The sequence below is a fragment of the Rhizopus delemar genome, genomic scaffold (assembly GCF_000149305.1).
Source record: "Rhizopus delemar RA 99-880 supercont3.7 genomic scaffold, whole genome shotgun sequence".
Classification (NCBI taxonomy): Eukaryota; Fungi; Mucoromycota; class Mucoromycetes; order Mucorales; family Rhizopodaceae; genus Rhizopus; species Rhizopus delemar.
Genome location: NW_027137833.1, coordinates 1840899 through 1862802, shown reverse-complemented (window position 1 = coordinate 1862802; position 21904 = coordinate 1840899). Strand labels below are relative to the sequence as shown.

The 21904-nt window shown below is 34.8% G+C and overlaps 7 protein-coding genes and 1 non-coding gene across 8 annotated transcripts; 5 read left to right on the top strand and 3 right to left on the bottom strand.

The window, feature by feature from the left end:
* Positions 1-422: 422 nt before the first annotated feature.
* On the bottom strand, positions 423-2606 carry RO3G_09913 (uncharacterized protein; the record flags this gene model as incomplete). The annotated part of the gene is made up of 2 exons (XM_067664498.1): positions 423-2393; positions 2442-2606. 2 exons carry the CDS (start codon positions 2604-2606, stop codon positions 423-425), a joined length of 2136 nt encoding a protein of 711 aa, XP_067520599.1.
* A 1378-nt stretch (positions 2607-3984) lies between these two features.
* On the top strand, positions 3985-5262 carry RO3G_09912 (uncharacterized protein; the record flags this gene model as incomplete). The annotated part of the gene is made up of 2 exons (XM_067664497.1): positions 3985-4302; positions 4357-5262. The coding sequence occupies 2 exons, from the start codon at positions 3985-3987 to the stop codon at positions 5260-5262; spliced, it is 1224 nt and encodes a 407-aa protein (XP_067520598.1).
* A 177-nt stretch (positions 5263-5439) lies between these two features.
* Positions 5440-6110, bottom strand: RO3G_09911 (uncharacterized protein; the record flags this gene model as incomplete). The annotated part of the gene is made up of 3 exons (XM_067664496.1): positions 5440-5660; positions 5722-5851; positions 5907-6110. The coding sequence occupies 3 exons, from the start codon at positions 6108-6110 to the stop codon at positions 5440-5442; spliced, it is 555 nt and encodes a 184-aa protein (XP_067520597.1).
* A 934-nt stretch (positions 6111-7044) lies between these two features.
* Positions 7045-8425, top strand: RO3G_09910 (uncharacterized protein; the record flags this gene model as incomplete). The annotated part of the gene is made up of 3 exons (XM_067664495.1): positions 7045-7059; positions 7166-7216; positions 7268-8425. The coding sequence occupies 3 exons, from the start codon at positions 7045-7047 to the stop codon at positions 8423-8425; spliced, it is 1224 nt and encodes a 407-aa protein (XP_067520596.1).
* A 1151-nt stretch (positions 8426-9576) lies between these two features.
* On the top strand, positions 9577-9825 carry RO3G_09909 (uncharacterized protein; the record flags this gene model as incomplete). Its single annotated transcript, XM_067664494.1, has 1 exon — positions 9577-9825. The coding sequence occupies one exon, from the start codon at positions 9577-9579 to the stop codon at positions 9823-9825; it is 249 nt and encodes an 82-aa protein (XP_067520595.1).
* A 704-nt stretch (positions 9826-10529) lies between these two features.
* On the top strand, positions 10530-13013 carry RO3G_09908 (uncharacterized protein; the record flags this gene model as incomplete). Its single annotated transcript, XM_067664493.1, has 7 exons — positions 10530-10584; positions 10644-10805; positions 10850-11116; positions 11176-11228; positions 11280-11999; positions 12058-12237; positions 12294-13013. 7 exons carry the CDS (start codon positions 10530-10532, stop codon positions 13011-13013), a joined length of 2157 nt encoding a protein of 718 aa, XP_067520594.1.
* A 42-nt stretch (positions 13014-13055) lies between these two features.
* Positions 13056-14548, bottom strand: RO3G_09907 (uncharacterized protein; the record flags this gene model as incomplete). Its single annotated transcript, XM_067664492.1, has 2 exons — positions 13056-14098; positions 14161-14548. The coding sequence occupies 2 exons, from the start codon at positions 14546-14548 to the stop codon at positions 13056-13058; spliced, it is 1431 nt and encodes a 476-aa protein (XP_067520593.1).
* Positions 14549-19202: 4654 nt separating this feature from the next.
* On the top strand, positions 19203-19285 carry RO3G_19106. The gene has a single exon. It is a non-coding gene; the product is annotated as a tRNA-Tyr (tRNA).
* The last annotated feature ends 2619 nt before the right edge of the window (positions 19286-21904 follow it).

Below are 21904 nucleotides of genomic sequence, written 5' to 3'. Positions count from 1 at the left end.
ATTAAAAAGTAAGGAAAAAAAAAAAAAAAAAAAAAAAAAAAAAAAAAAAAAAAAGTAACAACAATAAAAAAAAAAAAAAAAAAAAAAGAAAAAAGATTTTACACGTCATCAAATTTTTTCTTTCTGTTACTTGACATATTCACAAGCAAAATGGCTAAAATAAACAAATTTTATACATTTGTAATCATGTGTACTGGTATGGCTGCTGGAAGTACTGTAGTTAACAGGGTAACAGTATCCGCTTAATGTTTTCAAACTATATGACTAATAATATAAAATAGATGATGAAGCCTGACATGGTAAAGTAATCATTATTTCTAATGCAAACACAAAACTAAACACAGATCACAGAGTATTCCTAAAGTTCGACTTGAAAAGAAAACAACAGAATAATAGTTTCTTTAATAATTTAATAAATTACTTCAAGACTGATGTTTGACAGATGCAGAACGACTTAGCCAGGAACCAATTTTACCAGTCAGTCGATTCACAGAGCCTTGACGAGGACGTCGGCGCGTATTACCAGAAGGAGCTGCCAAAGAAGCAGACCGGGTGACTTGAGGAGTAGGCTGCTTGACTTGAGCCATAGCTGTATTCAGATCGACCGTGTGTGCTGTTTGGCGCGAGGTGACGGTAGCAACAGACATGCCAGGTGGAGGAACGCGTATGTAGTTGAAATTATCTTTGGGTGGTACAGGAGGTGGTGTATCTTCTTGATTATCAATTGTTTCAATGCTATTATCACTATTGTCGGGTACAGCAAGGTGGTTTAATTTTTTGTCGAGTGATTTAGATGATTCTTTACGTAAGATGGCTTTTGATAATTTTCTAAAAAGAGATTTACTTCCCTGTAATTGTTGAGCCCCTGAACCAGCAGTTGCCATGTTGTTATTGTCTTGTTCATTATTATTGCTGTTATCATTAGTGGTAGTAGTAGTAGTAGTAGTATTATTGTCAATGTAAAGTGTAGTGATATCTTCTTTTGTTTCTTCTGCTTCTTCTATAATAGGCTTGCTTTCTATAAGTGGAGGCACAGGAGGAGGTGCTTGTTGACTTTCGATGGGTAATTGATGTTGAGATAAAGATGAACGTAGCCAGCGCTGTATACGAGTGAGGTAATTGGTAGATATGATGGCTGTAGAAGTAGCTGCAGCCACAGGTGTTTGGTTAATAGGCACCTCAGTTAGCAATCGAGGCCCAGATGATTCGTCTACCAAAGAGGCTTGACTGCTACGAGCCGACGATGTTCCACCGCCCATGGACTCTATCGAGCCCTTTGAAGACAGACTTCGTTTGATTGATAAAGCACGATGAGCCGCCACCTGCTGTTCACCAGCAAGTTGCTTTTCAGCAGCCAAGTAATAAAGTGATAAATAAGGATGATAAGCAGCTGGCACAGACTGTGGTCCATCATAGACAACGCCATCACCAAGTTCATGAGAAATCTTCTTGATTTGAGCGATAGACTCAATAGCATGATGATAGACTGGAGATTGAACAATCACATTTAATTTTTGTTTTATTTCCTCCACTGTTCCCAAATCAAATCCCTGAGACATTCTTTCAATTACTTTAAGGTCTATTGGAAGACTAATGGGCTTTCGAGAAGGCAAATGATTCTTGATGAGGGCTGCATCTTTGTTGATCCAGGGGTGATGTATGATATCAGTCATGATGATGCGTTTAGCTGGATCCGTAATGAATATCTTGGAGAGTAGATCTTTACAGTCCTCAGTGAGGTGAATAGGGTAGTCGACATGTCCTTTCTTTATTTTTTCATGTAAGCCAGGCATTGATTTATCATCAAAGGGGACAGAACCTGTAGCCATCACGTAGATCACTACACCTAAACTCCAAATATCCACCTCAGGACCTTGATAAGGGTTTGCCCTTAATAATTCAGGAGCAGCAAAATAAAGTGAACCACAATATGTAGTCAAGAGTCTCTCTGGACAAAATAGGTTAGATAATCCAAAGTCGATGATCTTGATCTGTCTTCCAGACTTGTCAATCATAATGTTCTCAATCTTCAAGTCCCGATGCACAATTGAGTTACGGTGTAGATAATCAAGGGCACTGATAATTTGCCGTGAGAACAGCCGTGTACGTCTATCAGATAATCGTTGCCTCTTAACAATATAGTGAAGCAATTGGCCACCACTGACATAATCCATAAGAATGTAAAAATAAGGTCCTTGTATAACAAGATCCTTCAGCCCAACAATATTTGGATGCTTTAACAACATCATCATGTGTGCCTCTCTAATTGTACGCATCTCTCTATTTTCTTCTCTTGCCTTTTCCTTGGCAATTTGTTGCATTGTTTTACCATTGATATATGAAGGCGAACTAAACATTTGTAAATTGGCTCGAGGTACTATTTTGACTGCAATCTATAGTAGGAAGTTAGATAGACTGTAATTCATTTATGTAAATTTTACCTTTTCACCAGTAATATTATGAACCCCCAATTTGACCTTCCCCATACTACCTTTACCAAGGCTTTGTTGAAGTGTATAGTTACCTATCGTCTTTGCAGGTACACTACGCTGAGGTCCTTGTTCACTGTTTACAGCTGTTGCTGTTGGTTCAATCTCAGCAACCATCCTTTTTTAAAAAAAGCAAAATAGAAAAAAAAAAAAAAAAAAAAAAAAAAAAGTAAAAAAAAAGAGCAAGTTTATAATAAAAATTAAAAAAAAAAAGAGAAAAAGCCTTCTTTGCTGAATTGAGATAATTAACGCGTGACAGTGCCCTTTATTGACAGGAGTTTTAAAAAGCTTACATGAAGAAAGCTTGCTTTTTATTTTTATTTCTTGAGCAAAACCTCAAGAAAATGTCAAAAAGAAGCAAGAAGAGAACAGGTACTTTGATTTTGTAGCTACTTTTTTGCTTTTTTTTTTTATTGTTAATAATAACAATAAAGTGGACAATAATTAATGTATTGTTACACCAAACTCCTCTCTTCTTTTCTTTTTTCAAAAAAGGACAAGTTTAATAATTTGTCAAAAAAAAAAAGACGCTGTCTGTAATTAATATATTACAATCATATACACACACGAGCTTAATCTCTCTTTTTCTTAGTCTACATTCACGTATATACACGTGGGATAGAGAACTATCTCCTGTGTTTTATGACGTCTATCTTGAATCTCAGTCAATTTGATTGGTTGATCGAATAAGATGCAGTTTATATTCTAGATTATTGGATAGAAAATGGGTGGGTATTAATAGATGTGCTATCAAGTAGTCATTTACAAACAAAAATAGTACAATTGTATAATTACTTAAATTGATGAGCATTCATAGGCAAACATATAAAAAGAGAAATTAGATAAAGAATAGATCAATGTGCGTGTGCTGTTCTTGGCATTGAACTCAGTCACAGCGTGAATCTGTATACACGGAACCTTCCTAACGCGTCGAGCTCTTAATTCAATAGCCATTGTATACTTTTCTAAAACGAGCAATAAGATGCTAATTGTCAACACCAAGCAACATGCTTTTGACTGAACTACATTGCACGCTATTCTTGAGTTGTAAATTCAATTTTGTAGTTTATGTTGCTGCGGTTACATTTATATTTCACAAGATCATTTACTTTTTTTCCCCTCTCTTTAAAGATGCACACCTTTGCTGATCATAACTTTATAGATATATGACTATCAAATGATGGACTAGTTGGTTATCTTGATTGTATAAGTAAAAATAAAAGTGTGTTGTAAATCTATCTACGTCATTTCCATAATTAAATTAAAACTAGAATAAAAAATTCACTTTATACCTCTTTTTTTTTACTTATTTTATTAGTTACAGACAATTAGATTATTTAGTAACCAAAAGAATCATTTGCTTGTCTTATAATAGCAATTTCTAAGGTAATTATTATAAATGTGTAAGCAATAATGAGTCACTCAGCAAATCGGAGACTATAAAAGCATAAAGTACATCTTTGATTTCTTTTTTCTTTCTCACGTACACATAAACATGAAGAAGTCCTTTGGTAGAGAATATAAAAAGGAATTTCCCTTTGAAGAGAAATATCTTCCTTTGTCTCATGGCTCTTATGGAGCTTATCCTAAAGCACTTCAGCCTATTATTGATCAATACCGGCAAAGAGCTGAACAACATCCTGATCGATGGAACCGATTTGAAGTAAGAGAACTAATAGAAGATAACCTTAAACGTGCTGCTACTCTTCTTCGCTGTGATCCTAAAGATCTTGTATTTGACCTGAACGCTTCTACTGCTGCTAATAATATCCTGAGAAGTTTCCCTTTTGAAGAAGGTGACAAGATTCTTTGCGTAAGCCATTCTTGAATATTAAAAAAAAAAATTAATATGTACACATCTCTGTAGTACCAAACAGCATATGTAAATTGTGATAAAACCTTGGAGTTCTTGCAAAATTACAAAAAAGTAGAGCTGGTAAGGATTAATCTTAGTTATCCTATTGAAGACGATGATGTGATTCGTTTAACCCGTGAAGCAATTGAGAGAGAAAATGCAAAAGAAAGTGGTAAGATTCGTCTCTGCATGTTGGATGTTATCACTTCAGTTCCAGGTGTATGCAAACCCTACAAGAGCTTGGTCAAGCTACTAAAGGAATATGACATTTTGTCCTTGGTGGATGGTGCTCACAGTTTGGGACATGTTGAATTGAACTTGACGGAATTGGATCCTGATTTTTTCTTTGCTAATTGTCACAAATGGCTATTCACCCCACGTGGTTGTACCGTTTTGTATGTAGCCAAGCGTAATCAAGGCTTCATTCACCCAACTGTCATCAACTATGCATTTCAGCATCATCCAGATCCTACAGATGGATCTACATTTAAGGAAGAACATCTTCCGGGCGTGGTGGATGTCATCCCTTTTCTTTGCGTAGGACCAGCCTTGGACTATCGTGAATCCATTGGTGGAGAAGAAGCTATTTGTGAATATAATCATCAATTGGCTGTCGAAGGTGGAAAGCTTGTTGCAAACATGTTGGGTACACAAGTTATGGAGAACTCAACCAAGACATTGACTGCTAACATGGTGAATATTGAATTGCCCATTCCTTCTACTGTGAAGTTGTCAGACTATGAAATTACAAGATTCTTTATGAAAAAGTCTATTTTTGAACACAATTCAATCCTGAACGTGTACAAGAACAATGGCAAGTGGTGGGTTAGATTGTGCTCTCAAATTTATTTAGAACTTGATGATTTTAGACTTGCTGGTGAAATCATTATCAAGTTACTTAAAGAACTCGAACAATAAAGGCTTTTATTGTTTAGTCAATTAATCTCTTTCTTCTAAAGAATTGACGTAAATATAAAACTTGCCATGTACCAAGTCCAAAGAGTGTAATTAAGGATAAGATACTGAACCATTTCACTCTTTCGTTTGTAGATTCTATATAGTGTGTTGGTCAGTATCCTTTATTGCTGTTATTTATTATAGTAATTTACCATTGGTATCTCTTAATTTAGTTTCACGTCGCTTTAAATAATTCATTTCATCCACAATTTCATTCACAACTGTTTCCAACTTTCGAAGTTCAAGTTCAAGAGGACTTAACTTTTCATCATTTGCTATCTTTTTAAAATCAGCTGCTTCAGCTCCAACACTGAATTGTAATTCAATAGAACGTTTATATTGTGGTCCTTCCTTAAAGCCTAATGATATATTGCATTATTCATTATCTGTGATGTGAGACACTGCTATTCATTATTGTACCACTGTCGAGAATATTTTCGAAGCAAATATAGATTTCACCTTCCTTGTTGGTATTAAAAGCATTACGAAGCTCACCAGAGACATCATTCTTTTTTACATAAACATTAGGTGTTTCACTGTCATCTAATATCTAGACAAACAGAATTTCAATAATGAGTTTTCCTTGATGCTTGAATTTTTATTACCTCGAGATTCACGCGTTGATTATAACCTTCTCCGATATTGACAACTGCCAAAACTAAAGTGTCGTCAGGAACATACTGGCTAAAACACTTGGTTCCTTCTTCAGCATGTTCGATAGTAAAAGCGGGCAAGTCGAAATGAATAGCATTAACAGTAGCAGTGAATAAGCTCGCCACGAAGAATAACCCAAAGAGTAATGGTTGCATTCTTGTATAAGTTAATAAAAAAGAAAAGTTACAGTGATCGGAAATAGAATTTGAACTCTAACAAATTTTTGAAATTCTATGTTCATTAAAACTCATCAAATAGAATAGGGTGAAAAGTTTAAATATCCTCCATCTTTGACATGCTGTCACTTGTTAACATTGGAACAATGCAGAGAAGACTAGCATGACACCAGCACTTGAATAAAATACCTTTCACTTTTCAGAAATTACTATATATTGCTTTTTTTTCTTTAGTTTTCGTCTTCACTTCTCTCCCTTTGATAACAAATCAAGTAGTAAAATGAATAACTTCAATATTAAAAACATTGACTACAATTATTATGAGAAAGTTTTTTTCTATTAAAAGATGATTCATCTTTAGTTTGACTGTGAAGTTTCACTTTCGTTTTGACAACAAAGCGTATCTGATAAACATGCTAATTAGTGCTTTTATGAAATTTACAGTTAGTAAAAAATAAGTTGTTGATGGTGATACTCTTCCAGTTAAATGACGATGGTTGATTACAGCTAGATTGAGATATGCATTATTTGTAGATTCTTTGGTGAATTAATCAATATATTATTGTGCTATTATGATATGAAATAAAGATGAGGAAAGCACATAAGGTCAGGGATCAAAGCTTTTAATTCTACAATGAAATTGTATAAGTATATGCTACAATCACGGCTATTTCAAAGGCAATATTTATTTTACTAGCTTTGATTTTTTCTAGGAAAAAAGTTTTCTTCTTTTTTAGTTATTACTATGAAAGGACAATCATTGTTTCATTCTTAACTCGGATCTTGATTTATGCATAAGCTTACTGACGTGAGTTCTTTTCATTTTATTGTAGCATCTTCAGCGGCTGAAGGTGAACGAAAGATAAATTCTTTAATTTCATTGGGCAGAATTTTTTCAGTGCCGAAAGATAAAATGGGAGATAACAACGTAAATTATTTTATCAGTTTCATTCATTCTATTGTTAAAGATGAGCCCCATTGGTGTACGTAAACCATCCATCCATTTAACATAAACACTCATCCTTCTTTATTAGACCATCAAGTCCTACCCTACCAACCCTCGTGCTGCTAAGGCCAGTATTGCTGTAAGTTATTAGTAAAACGAAATGAAGAGTGATTAATTTTTGGCACAATAGGCTGCTTACAATGGTTTAGAATTCAATGTCGAAAGCTTTGATTTAGCCAAGGACAGAAACGAAGAATTCTTGGCCAAGTTCCCCCTTGGTAAGATCCCCGTTTTGGAATCCTCTGAAGTCAACCTTTTTGAATCTTCCGCCATTGCTTACTACGCTGCTGCCCTTAAGGAAGACTCTGCTCTTTTGGGTAAGAATGCTGTTGAAAAGGCTTTGATTTTGCAATGGACTCTTTTTGCTGAAAATGAAATCTCTCTCCACTTGGGTAACTGGTTGTACCCCATCTTGGGTTACTTCCCTTACATGAAGCCCAATGTTGATGCTGCCACCAACAACTTCAAGCGTGCCTTGGGTGCTTTAGACAAGATCTTGTTGACTAAGACTTACCTCGTCGGTAACGAAGTTACCTTTGCTGATATCTCTGTTGTCACTGCCCTTTTCCTTGCCTTTGTCAATCTTCTCGACAAGCCTACTCGTTCTGAATTCAAGAACGTCACCCGTTACTTCACTACTGTTGCTAACAAGCCCATCTTTAAAAAGTACCTTGGTGAACTCACTCTTTGTGAAACTCCCTTGAAGTACACTCCTCCCAAGAAGGAAACCAAGAAGAAGGAAGCCGCTCCTGCTCCTGCCAAGAAGGAAGCCAAGAAGGAAGCTGCCCCTGCCGCTGAAGAAGAACCCAAGCCTGCTCCCAAGCCTAAGTCCAAGTTGGATTTGTTGCCTCCTTCTAAGTTCATTTTGGATCAATGGAAGCGTGAATACTCCAACAACGACACCAAGGATGCTATCAAGTGGTTCTGGGATAACTTTGACTCTGAAGGCTTCTCCATTTGGAAGGTTGACTACAAGTACAATGATGAATTGACCTTAACTTTCATGTCCAACAACTTGATTGGTGGTTTCTATGCTCGTCTTGAACGTGCTCACAAGTACGCTTTCGGCTCCATGATTGTTCGTGGTGAAAACAACAATAACACCATTGGTGGTTACTTTGTCATCCGTGGTCAAGAAGTTCCCTTCGAAATTTACGATGCTGCTGATTACCCCTCTTACAACTTCACCAAGATTGAACCCTCTCAATATGAAGAAAAGAAGGAAGAATTCTACAAGTACTTGGCTTGGGACTTCGAAGACTGTGTTGATGGTAAGGTTTTCAAATAAACTGCATCAACTGCATAATAAAGTAAAAACATTATTTCAATTTAATTACCTTTTTTATTTTCCTCTTTGTTTTATAAACAAACGGTATCCACGGCCAAGGGCTATTGTTCAAAGTTACAATATGTCTTGCCAGCCGAGAGGTTTAACATATGTTTTGGAACCAAGATTAAAGCAAAAAAGATCTCTTATAGACCCTGTGTTTAAAAGTTTCATTGACACGGGGACAGATACGGGATCTAAATATGATAATGAGAGCAATTTGCCTACCAGACAAACAGTTGTTAGTAATCATTCATAAAAAGAAATAAAAGCGAATTACAAAGTTTGTTCGTTGTGTTGTTCAATTTTTAAGGGAAAATATGCTACAAACTACCATCAGCTATTTGCCATTCTGATGAACCACTTAATGCTCGTAATTTTCATGAAAATTTTGACATCTGAAGAGAATTCTGTCCTATGACTTTTGAATAAAGCAACAGGTCGAGAATGCTGTTTCTGAAAATCTTGCGTTGTTCCAAATTAATAAAGTTTGTAGTCATGCTTTGTGCAGCAAACACCTTCCTCAACTTACGACAAAAATGAACTTCAATAGGTTTAGACTATACTTTAAGTCATAAGGTGATCTATTGACGCTTGACAGTTGATAAAATCATTTGCCTCCATTATTTCAAAACCTCTTTCCCAAAGATAATAAAGTAGCTAACATCACATTCTTGCCTACCACAAAATTTATAATTCAGAAAGACCACATTGCTGACAACTTATTTAAAAGCACAATAGAAAACAATCAAGAATCATACCTTTATGATTTGATAGGATGAAAAACAATGAAAATCAAGTATTTTATTGGATCATCTTGCAAGTATTCTAAACAATCAAGGCATATAATTTGCAGAAACAAATAAAACACTTTATTAGTCAATAAAATTCCGCAAATATTGCTGTTCATTCAACTCGTAATAATCAATGTAATGTAGTATCTATATATTATACGTGCACATCAGGGACTTACATTATCATGGAGAACATAGCGAGTCTCTTCTGAAGTTTTATCTACTCAAATCAAAGCAACATTCATTGAGATGCAACATGTGCCACTTATAATTATGTTACGAAGAAAAATAAGATTTTGCTATTATTCTTTGGGTGGTATGGAGCTTGAACAACCAATAATTTATCCTTCTTGTCTTGCCGAAGAAAATTTGAAACATATTCCTGAAAATCTGATAATATTAAATTGCGAAATCAAGTCAACTAGAACTGGAAAAGAATTGGTAAATTTTGGCTTCTTTGGTTATTATGAATGCCTTCATTTGCTTGTAATGCGTTCTGTTGATGGCGAATATCAAGATAAAGCTCTCAAAGATATCAAGCTGCCTACCGCGTCTATTCCTTATTAACATAAAGATAAAGTTCTGAAACTCTTGCTGAATTTTTTTGACCAGATATCCAACATTCTATATAATGATGGTCTTTACAAACTCCTCTTACGTACAAAACATAATTATCTTTTTGTTGATTTCATTATTTTAAGCATTCATTTATAAAACACCCTGATATACCTATTATTTATATTATACAGTAATGATTATAAGTATAATTTTATACAAAGCATACATATGTCAGCCAATTCTTTTCAAATCCACACTTGTTGTAATCAGAGTATCTAGAAATTTTGATTTTACCACTGGTGTTATTATCACAAAAGTACAAAAAAGATAGAATAAGATCTCATTGATAATTGATTATCTCTCAATTGCTCTGTCAGCCAATGCTAATCACTAGTACCATTTAGTTGCTTCAAATTCTGATATTTTCTTCATGCAACATGCTAGTATCATGATCATACCAGCTGTAACAAATAACACACAAAATAAAAGAAATCCAAGTGTGCAAAAACCTTTACCAGGTCGCTTTTTTAATTTCTTTTATATCTAGGGATCTGCATCAGAGAATCTTTTTTTTTAAAAAAAAAAAACTTCTTTTCTTATTTGAATGACAACTCAGGATAATTTTTCATTTGTACCGCTTGTATCAGCTAACAGTGAAAAACAAGGAAGAATTATAAGCATCACTCATCAAATACCATTGGAAATCATACACAATGCAACAAAAGACAACAAATGGTCGTTCAGATCTCGTCATGAACACGCTGCCATGTATGCAGGTATTCAGTCACTTGCTGACGAGTGGAAGACACTGTCCATTGGGTGGACAGGTCAAGCCTATGAAGGGAATTCTGGTCGTTGTGAGCTGGATAATTTAGACGAACAAGAAAAGGAAACAATACGAGTCCAACTTGAGCAAGAATATAACTGCATACCTTTATTCTTGGACAATGAAAGCGTATTAGGACATTATCACGGCTATTGCAAAACATGTAAATTGTAGATTTAAGTATCTCCTCATACTAACATTAAATAGTATTATGGCCATTATTTAATTATATTGTATGGAACGACGCAACTGATGGACGAATTGAAAAAACATGGTGGAATTATTATGAGACAGTGAATCAAAAGTATGCAGATTTGACTGTGGAACAATACCGGGATGGGGATACAATCTGGATTCATGACTATCACTTATTATTAACACCAAACATGATCCGTAAAAAGTTGCCAAAGGCTCATATTGGATTATTTTTGCATTCACCTTTCCCAAGTTCAGAAATATTTCGATGTTTACCAAGTAAATATATATATAAATAGCATTTTCAATAGATAGCTAATATTGCTACATAACAATAGAACGCCAAGAGATTCTAAAGGGAATGTTGGCTGCAAACTTGGTAGGGTTTCAGGTAAGAAGTGCTTTCAAACTGTAGTCGTGATAACTAAAGATAAGAATTTAGACATATGCAAACGCTAGACATTTTATTTCTACATCTACTCGTGTCTTGGGATATGAAGCATCTCCTGAAGGGGTTGAATACGATGGTCACTTCTGCCATGTGGGTACCTTTCCTATTGGCATCAATGTAGAGGCAGTCGATGTCAATCGAAAAAGTGCTGAAGTGATTCCCAAAATTAATGCAATCGCTGACATGTATTCCGACAAGAAGATCTTGGTGGGTAGAGACAAGTTGGATCTAGTGCAAGGCGTTCTACAAAAACTAGCCGCTTTTGAAAAGTTCTTGTTGGATTATCCTCAGTGGCAAAATAAAGTGGTCCTTATCCAAGTGACTGATTCACCCAACTCTGCAGATACAATCAAGAATGAACATCGAGTATCAGAGATGGTTGCCCACATTAACGGTACTTATGGTTCCCTGGAGTTTACTCCTGTGCACCACTATTATCACCAGATACAAGTAGATGAGTACTATGCTTTGTTATCCAGTGCTGATGCCGCTCTGATCACATCCATTAGAGATGGTATGAATACGACAAGTTTTGAGTATGTGATGTGTCAGCAAGAAAAAAGAGGTCCTTTGATTGTCTCTGAATTGACGGGTACAGCAGGCTCAATGAGTTCTGCATTATTAGTCAACCCTTGGGATTATTCGGGTGTAGCAAAAGCTATCAACGATGCCTTAGTGATGAGTGAAGAGGAGAAATTAACAAGACATATGGTAAGCAGATACATAGGCATATAGACCACAGGTTCCTTATGATTTCTATTGTTGTTAGCAATTATTGGCTCATGTTAAATCTAATACAACTTCATTCTGGGCTCACTCATTTGCAAAAACATTAATTCAGACGTGTCTTTTATCTGAACAAAGCAAAAATACACCAAAACTTAGATTAGACTATCTTCAAGAACAATATCAACAATCTAGCAAAAGATTACTCTGTTTTGATTACGATGTAACGAGTTATAAACAGCATATTAAAGAATTATAATTAATGCATGAAATATGTAGGGTACCCTTACACCTATTCAAAAGACACCTATGGCTGCTATCCCTCCAAAGGATATGCTAGAATATCTTGAAAAACTCTGTCAAGATCCACGCAACGAAGTCTGGATCATATCTGGTCGTGATGAGAACGCGCTAACCCACTGGCTGGGCCATATCGAAAATCTGGGCTTGAGTGCTGAACACGGTTCATTTGTGAGATACCCATTAAGCAAGAAGTGGATTAATCTAATGGAGCATTTTGATATGAGCTGGAAGAACGATGTTTTAGAAATTTTTACATATTATACGGAGCGAACGACAGGTAGCTTTATTGAGCATAAGCGGTGTGCAATCACTTGGCATTACCGTCTTGCTGATCCAGAATATGGTGCCTTTCAAGCCAAAGAGTGTCAAAATCACTTGGAACAAGCTATCCTAAGCAAATTTCCTCTTGAAGTTCTGATAGGCAAGAAGAATCTAGAGGTACGCCCGGCGATGGTGAACAAAGGCGAGATTTTAAAACGTTTGTTAAGCAGCCGATCAACACCATTTGACTTTGTAATGTGCTGTGGCGATGATCGAACAGATGAGGATATGTTCAAAACATTGAAAAAAACGATTGATTTGAATGAAAAATTCTCAGTCATGGTCGGCCCTGAGGATCGACAGACTCAAGCCCTTTGGCATTTACCAACTGTACAAGAAGTTATTGATTCCCTTCAGATTATGTCTCAGTCGTGAACGCAATTTGTATAGAAAAAGAAATAGTTGTATAATATATATTTATAAAAGAATGAGAACAATAAAAAAAGCAATACACATAGAAAAATAAAACGAAAGATTTTCTAATAATCTATAACCATGACTGGTGATTGTAAACAACTTTGCATCCAATCCCATACGATTACATGTTGGATTGTTAACGCCAAATTGATGTGCTGTGTTATTTATAATGATGTCTCCAGTCTGCCAATAGCCATATTGATCGCGAGCCAAGTCGCCCACGGGACAGTAGAATTGCAAATAAGGAGGACAGCTCTGGACAACATGATAGCAAAGGTCAATGCAAGGCAAGAGCTCAGTCCATTCATTGGGTTTCACGGAATTGTCAATCCATGCGTTACGAGAACCATTGACGGATACATCACGAAGGGCTGGCGCTGCAGCTAAAGGAGAGCCTTGTCTTAGATCAGATGTGTCTGTACATCTTGGTATCGTAACTGCACAGAGCCAAGCCTTATAGTCTCGATAACAGTCTGTACAATTACGCACCAAGGAATACTGCGTCGATTCACAGTTATATTGTGAAAGTGAGGTGGCAAAAGGTTGAAAAGTAGTGTATGCCTGATTATCATACTCAGTTGCTAATGAATACCGATCTAACATCGGGTTTGAAGGGACACTGTAGGCTACTTGGCTACAAAACGATAAGTCATGGACCAATTGACACCCAGATCCAGCTTTGGTCTTGAACGTAATGGGTGCTGTCATGCCTGTGATTCCATTCGAGGTCTCCAACAGATAGGCTCGGTATGAAGTAGCTTCAGACAATCCAGAGATGAAGAATTGGTTCCGTGTAGTATCTGGTGTCGGCCCTCGGGTTGTCATAGTCTGATTGATGTTAATACCAGAAATGTTGTAGATTTTGGCAGCACAGAGAGACCAAGACAGCTCAGCAGGTTGGTTGGAGGTGATGATCAACGTGGAGTTGGGTAAGTATCCTCCAAGCGGATTCGATAAAAATAAGGCGCTATCTCCATCTGTGTCATCTAATGTCATTGAAGGTACTGTTGAATTTGTATCATTATATACTAGATGCATACTTTCTATTATATAAAAGTACGTAAGCAAAAGTACACGATAGAGAAAAGGGTGTAGACATGCTTACGTTGAGTAGATACACCAATCTCATACGTCCCAGTATTTTCAGTTTGATTTGTGCCTACTGCAATCCAAATTTCATTTACTGTGCTGTTACTGCTCCATACCATTAGGCCATTTACATTATTAAGAGGAGTGCCGTTTTGGGGTATAGTGATATTATTTGTGGTAGATAAGAAAGCATTCAGACCTGTTTGGGTGCAGCTAGTGATAGTGAGGTATATATTGGGTTTTGCTGCCAAGAGTTGTGTCTGTGCAGGAATAGAAAAATAGTAGTACTGATATGCTGTAGCAGAGGTAAGTGAAGCTAAGATGATTTGATTATTTTGAAGTTGGATAGTTTGACATGATATAAAGCAAATATAACTTAATATAAAATAAATCGGTATACGCATTAGAGAGAAAAAGAAAAAAAAAAAAAAAAAAAAAAAAAAAAAAAAAAGTTTCCAAATCAACCAAAAAAAAAAAAGCCTTTTTCGTTGGAACAAAAAAAAAGAGAGGATTTGCTTGAATATTACATTTTAACAAGGTATTTTATTTAAAGGCTTAAATGAGGATGCGGTGTTTCAAGACACCATATTTACTCAAGTCAGACTAAATAAAACGTAAAAGAAGCCTAAAAAATCCCTTATGGGAGCAAAGGCAAAAAAGGACAGAGAAAATGGGTTTTTAAAAAGAAAGCCACACCCTAAAATAAAAGTTAAGCTCATTGAGTACAATGATAGCTAGAATGTCTCTGTCAACGAAAAAGCGGGCAACAACACACTGGACTGAACCCCGGAGCAACGGATAACACAAATGATATGTTGAATATTTAAACATTACGATTAAATTTTTTTATTTACATTAAAAAAAAAAGACTTAAGTGAGTGCAGGTGTTTTTCATAAACCTTACCCCCTAAGACAGATCAAAAAGGAATGAAAGGGGATCGAAAAACATCCTTTGAGACCAAGGACGAAAAAACTAAAAAAGAAAGAAGAAGAAAAAGTAATTTAGTAAGAGGGAAAAGGCGTGTCATAGACATCAGTATGAGTTGTTTGGCAACCAATCTAAGAGTCATTTTCTGGGAAAGGGTGGAGGAGAGAGAGGTAATCTTTGATTATGATCGAGCTCAAAGAGTATCAGACATATGGTGAATCAACAGGGGAACCAAGAGAAAACAGATGGAAAGGAGCGTGGTTTGCGAGTGGACAATAGGCTCAATAGGAAAAACAGGGGATCTTCAACAGTAATCGGCATTTGTAACTTTCGATGCATATCGAGACATTGTATAGCATGTTTCATGGGAAGAGAGCGATCAGAATGCTTGGAACAGGACTTTAATTGGCCATCAGGCAGTCAACTAAGTCTCCAACGGACACATATGCTACGTTCAGAGTAGGACATGGGAAGTCAAAGTATAGGATCCAAGAACGAAAAAGGACAACAAAGACTTTGAATACTATTATGTTTTTCAAATAAATGAAAAATTGGAACTTCTGAAACTAGAAAAACCATATTGGTCAATTGAGAAAATGTGATAACTAAAACCTAAAACTCACATCTTAATCGCTTCTGGCGTCATTTTTATTTCTATTTCCTTTTTTCATCAAATACCGCACAGCTACCACATTGCTTTATGAGCTTCTCCATTATAAGTCACTCCATATCATTGACTTTTCTTGCTTTCAAAAAAAAAAAAAAAAAAAAACATTTTTCTTACCTTCGTCTCTGGACTATGACCCTCTCATAATGTTTTGATAGCCATTTAACTCTTGAAGATTTTCTGTTTCAAAAATTTCCAACATCACCTCCAATATTCCATTTTGCCTTTAATGTACTTAGCTGTCGTCACAATTCCTGAAGCTTTTATCTTTTGAGACTTATTTTCTTTTCTCTTCCCATTTTTGATACTATATACTTTTTTTTGTCTTGTTTTATTTCCCCTTTATCCTTACTGCACATCTTTTCTCACTTATTACAAACAATTTATATGTAACCAATTGAGGGGGGGGGGGTTTCTCTCTCTTCAAATGAAAGTATTTCCTTTTTATTATTTAATCTATTATTCAGAATTGACTAATAATACACCTGGAATTTTTCTTATTTGTAAAGTATTGTTCATACCTAGTGGCATATCGTTGAAGCAATTATCTGTTACATGAAGAAGTAAAATTGTAGCGAGATGTATGTTTTTGATGCCATCCATAGTGAATTCGACAAACTTAACAATAACACCGCAAAATTGTAGAAATGGTACGAGAATGGGTTAAAAATTTCATCATATGTAAGCTTATGACTAAAGCTATCATTTCTAATAGAACGAAATAAGAGAACACATTTCGAAGTCATATAATTTGTGATCGACCCCCACAGTGCAATCGTAGACATTAAACTTATGCAAAGTTAAAAAGTCTCAATAAGAAATTCCGAACCAAAGTTTAGCGACTCGAATAATCAAAACCAAATTTGTATTGCAAGATTTATTGACCCAGCAACATTTAACAACAACAGCGCTATCGAGTAAGTGCATTAAGTATCAACTGTCGTAATGATAGAGTTTATTTGCTTGACTTGCTTGTTTAACAGCTAAAAAAGTAAACTTTTTTGTAAACAGTAACTGACTATAGGTAACATTGACAAATATAAGTCTTAATACAAGATCGTAAGTAAGATAAAATATGATAGAAGTTTTTTAAATAATATCATACAAACTCAAATAAACTTACTTTTTTAGGATATGTATTGTATTAATGATCATTCTTTGATAAGAAGAATTATCAACTAAGATAACAGATTATTTTCCTATTATCATAAATCCAATTCAACGTCAGGAATATTAGTGACCCTTCCCATAATTGAAATAATGTGCAAAATAACGTTATTCAAATCAGTGAGGAAATCACAGAATAAGAATACAATCTATGACAGACATACAAAAGAACAAATGAAAAGTTTCATAACCATAATTATAGATTACACTTGCTAAAGTACCTGAGGATTAAAATAACGCTTACAATAGAAGGTATCAAGCCACCTACTCAATAAGCTATAAATTAAAATAAAGATCAGCCTCAGAAAGTATCTCTATTTTTGTTTGTATCTTTCATTTGATCATTATTACCATTATACAGCAAATCTTTCGCGTAAGTCTTAAAGTTACATTGCTTTAAAAAAAAATTGATCTATAAAAGGGATAAAATAGAGTATATATCGCCAATGGTTACTATTTTGCTCACAAAAAGGCAATAAAAATTAGAATTCAATAGAGCCCAAACTTATATGATAATTTTATTTAATAATATATGTACCATATAGTTGACAAAGTGCTCTAAGCATTATGCAGATCTTTACATAATTTAATATGAACACTTGAATCTCATTCAATGGCCTATTTTATCAGATGCACATATACGTTAACAAGTCTACATTTCCATATACCAGCACTATTAAGCTTTAATAATGCTTAATTACCATACAATGTGTATGTTTGGAGCACAAAAAAATTACAATATTTACATGAATAGTAATAATATAAGTGACGACTTAATCCATCTTCTGCAATCTCAAACGATAGTGGCACAATTCCTACAGATGTTTTTGTACTTTTATAGATTTTAAGTAGGAGTGAAAAACTACTTATAAAATTAAAGCAGCCTAATCGATCTGCTTTTTTATAGAAGAAAATTTAAGATTTGCTATCCCGTTAATTGCACTACTTTTATAAATAAATACATAATACTTCTTATTTTCTGATAACCACGCTTTTAAATACATATTACTAAATTTAACTTAATTATACATCTTTTCTAACTGTAATAAAGTAAATACCTTGTTTACAGAATACAATAACACATTTTATAACTAGCAATGTGCTGTCAACCTCAGTATATTGAATTAAATAAAAACAAGACAGAAAACAACTGACTAATACATATTCTATATTGAAAGACATACTGTGCAGGCTTAAACTTCATGTGGAAGCTATGTACCCAAAAACCATAAGCAAGCTATAAATGGTAACTACGTGCTATGCGGGCCGCATTTGTTCGGTCCGGACATGTTTGTGTGGCCATCACACTAAAAAAGCAACTCAAAACATGAGACAATTGGTACTTAGGCGTTATAATATTACTGTTTACGATATGTATTGTTGTTGCTCTACTGCCGCACGTAGTGTGTTTAGGATAGGGGGTTTTAGGTAAAAGTAGTATAACAACAAAGATAAAGAAATACTGTTAGAACTTGGTATCTCTTTATTAAGTTAAGATAACTAAGATTGAATATATGATAAATTCTACATGTAAAAAGTGAGAGTATTTATAGACATGATACGGATAAAGAATTAGGACAGATTTATGATCAATTCGACAGAATAGATGATTATTATTTCTAATTATTAGTTTAGCCTGTTCCTAGCTTGTATTGTCAATTATGCTATTGGGATGGTTTCAGATAACTCTGGATGTAGGACTATTTAAGGAGACGGTACGGATGAATATAAAATCCTCTAGTTCCGTGATTGGATATTACGGCTAATAATAACATCTCAGTTAGGATAAAGGTTTACATGACTTAATGATGATCCGGTAAGTAATTGTCATTCCTTATTCAACATGCTCATATCATCAATAAACTATATTACAACCACGCCATACATTTGACTGTGTGAAGTTAATATGAATAAAGCTTAATATAAAAAACTAATCAAAGTCTTTTATTGATCTGTGTTGGGAATAATGTTATAAATGATTCCAAGTTATGTCAACATACTATTCAGGATCATATTTGATTCCTTTTACTAAAATAAAGTGACTATAATCTTATGTATCCTTAACAAACACAAAGGATCGAGACAATAAGGATTTATTAGTTACAATAATCCAAAAATGGAATTAAGGTTTAGGTTTATATAAAATAAAGTTAAGGATAAAAAAAACGCTCCTTCCTCATCAATCTTCCATTCAGCACAGCTTATAAGCACACCTCTGCACTCAGCAACTTGATGACGTCGGCAACATCTATCCCAAGGCGCACTCCACCTACTATACCAATTCACAAAATAAGATCCGGCCTTAGCTCAGTTGGTAGAGCGGAAGACTGTAGTTAATCTGTCATCTTTAGGTCACTAGTTCGAATCTGGTAGGCCGGAATAAACTTCTTCCGAAGCGAATATTTTTATATTGTTACAATGAGAATAGCAATTTCGAATTTTTTCATTAAAGCTGTAGCTATGATTATGAAGATGTTGTAGCACAAATGATGAAATTTTAGGTCAAGAGAACAATGCTGATCACAAGAATAATTTTGATGTCCAGCGACATTGATGTCGTTCGACATAGATGTCAAACAACACTGTAAGGATGCAGATTATAAATTTTGACCCGAAGGTACATAAAAATTAATGCAAGGTACAGAAATTATAAGGTGCATTAAAATCAAGGCATGCTTTAAATTTAAAGCATGTTATAAAATTCATAAAAACTATAAAAACAATTAATTCACTTACTTTTGACAAACTTACTTCTGACATACTTTACTTTTGATTATTTTTAAATAAATATCATTCAAAGAAAATCTCTTTTATTATCATTACTATTTTACTAAACATCAACAACAAGTCGAGTCCCTTGAAGCCAAATATCTTCATTGTATCACTTTTAAAGCTCATATCAAGCTACTATTACCTTTATATCAAGACTGATCTACTTTAAAATAAGATCTGGTGGTCACTCCTATCAAGAAAATATTCAAATATAACTTTACTTTATATTCAAAACTACTTTAAACTCTCTATAAATACACAAGGCCTAAATAGAAAACAAGCTATTACAATGTTGTAGTGAAAGATATACAGACAAGTTTTTTTAGTACTGTTGTGAGAATGGTCTCTTTGGATGAAGCACAAGACAACTCCGACATGGATTGTTAAAATAACTTAAGTTATTTTAACAACCATTGTCAAAGAAATAATAATAGCCGCAAAAATAAAAAAGGTCAAAAAAATAAGAAAAGCTAAAAAGAAAAGAAAAAAAAAATATTATTCATATATACAGTAGCGGACAAAACTGGTGCACAAAAATTTTTTTCAGCTTTTAACCACTATTACTTGCTCACGATAATTGCGATAGTCATGAAACTATATTAGAAGGAAAATATACTAGCTATTGTAATTTATGTGTATTCTTAGCATGACATTGTTAAAACTGAGCGAGGAACATGCTTTTTATTTATAAAATTTTATATTTCCTAAAAACCGCAAAAGTGTCTAAAATCTAAGACTTTGTATAATCATCTCATCTCTTGATATCATCGAATATTCTTCTTGGCATATGCTAGTAGTATGCGTGTATATCATTTTCAATAAAAGAGCCCAGCTCTTTAACTATTCTTTTCCAAAGATAATCTATCCTTTTTGGTCTAGTGTCGTATCGTCATAGCTTTGCCTTCAATTGCCACCGGACATGCTTAAGAAGGCTTAAGCCGGGATTAGTTGCGACTAATGCCTTAGCACAGAAGCCCTGTTATCAAATATTGAGTTTGAGGCATGCCTTGGCTTGTGCTTTGTGTCATTGTCATGCTGAAACGAGAGATTACGATATTTTAGACCACTATACGCTAGGCTTTGCGATATGTAGTAAGCAAAATACATGCGCATATTTATGAGTTTATTGCACCGTCGTATACTTGACACGCATATCCTGGCCCTCAACATCTAATACAGCCTTAAAGTGTAACAGAGCAACCAACATGCTTCATTGTTTGATCACCGTAAAAAGATCGCTAAGGTTGCTCGACTTGCTTTCAATATTAGTGTATACTATCTGCACTCATAACCTTCATGTTTTTTTCATTGCTAAATATGATGGACTTCCAGCCCTCTATAGTATGCGATGGTTTGTCGCGATACCACTTTCATCGCTTTTTTTGGCTTATACAGCTGATGAAATTCTTCGATTCCTTAGTTCCAGATTCAAAATCTAGCTTCCTACAGTGCCTTCTGACTGACAGCTTGCTAATACTGTATCCTAACGACCTCAAAAAGAGCTGAGCATCAGAAGCTGTGCGTAAAGGTCCTTGTCGAAGCTTTAGGCGGATGATTGCATTAGTTATTTTGCTGACTACGACCGGTCGACTACCACGGTCACAAGCATTGATGTTCTTTTCTTCCTTTCTTATCCTGTTGATTGTCTATTTGGAAATTCTTGTTACCCTAAAAAGATCCGCTGCCATACGAACTAAGTGTATTCGAAATCTCAGAGCTTCGCGTTTACAGTTGCTTATTTTCTTAAGCATATAAGGCAAGTACTTTGTTATAGTGAATAGGGTAAAAACAAAAGGGGGAATTCAATGGGAAATACAAAATAAGCATGGGTTTATGTATTTTTCAAGAGCTACTAAAGCTCACTAATATACTGTAAAATCTGAAAGCAAACGGGAGAGATATGAGGAAAATTGAAAGAAGGCTAGACAAGTACTATATTTTTGGCGAAAATTGAAATATTCAAAAAATCACTAAAAATGACCTTATGCCTGAGGGATGCCCGACACAGTTCCCGTTTACATATCATAATGTATATTTTAGACTGCCTTTCAGATGGTATATGCCACAAAAGTCGCAGACATATGGCGGAGATGCAATACTGATTTTCATTTTTGTGCACCAGTTTTGTCCGCTACTGTATATATTGTGACGAAGCAAATAATAATATTGATGCCAATGATGACTGCGTCTTGTGAATCCCTATACTGAATCAATTCAAATTTTTTG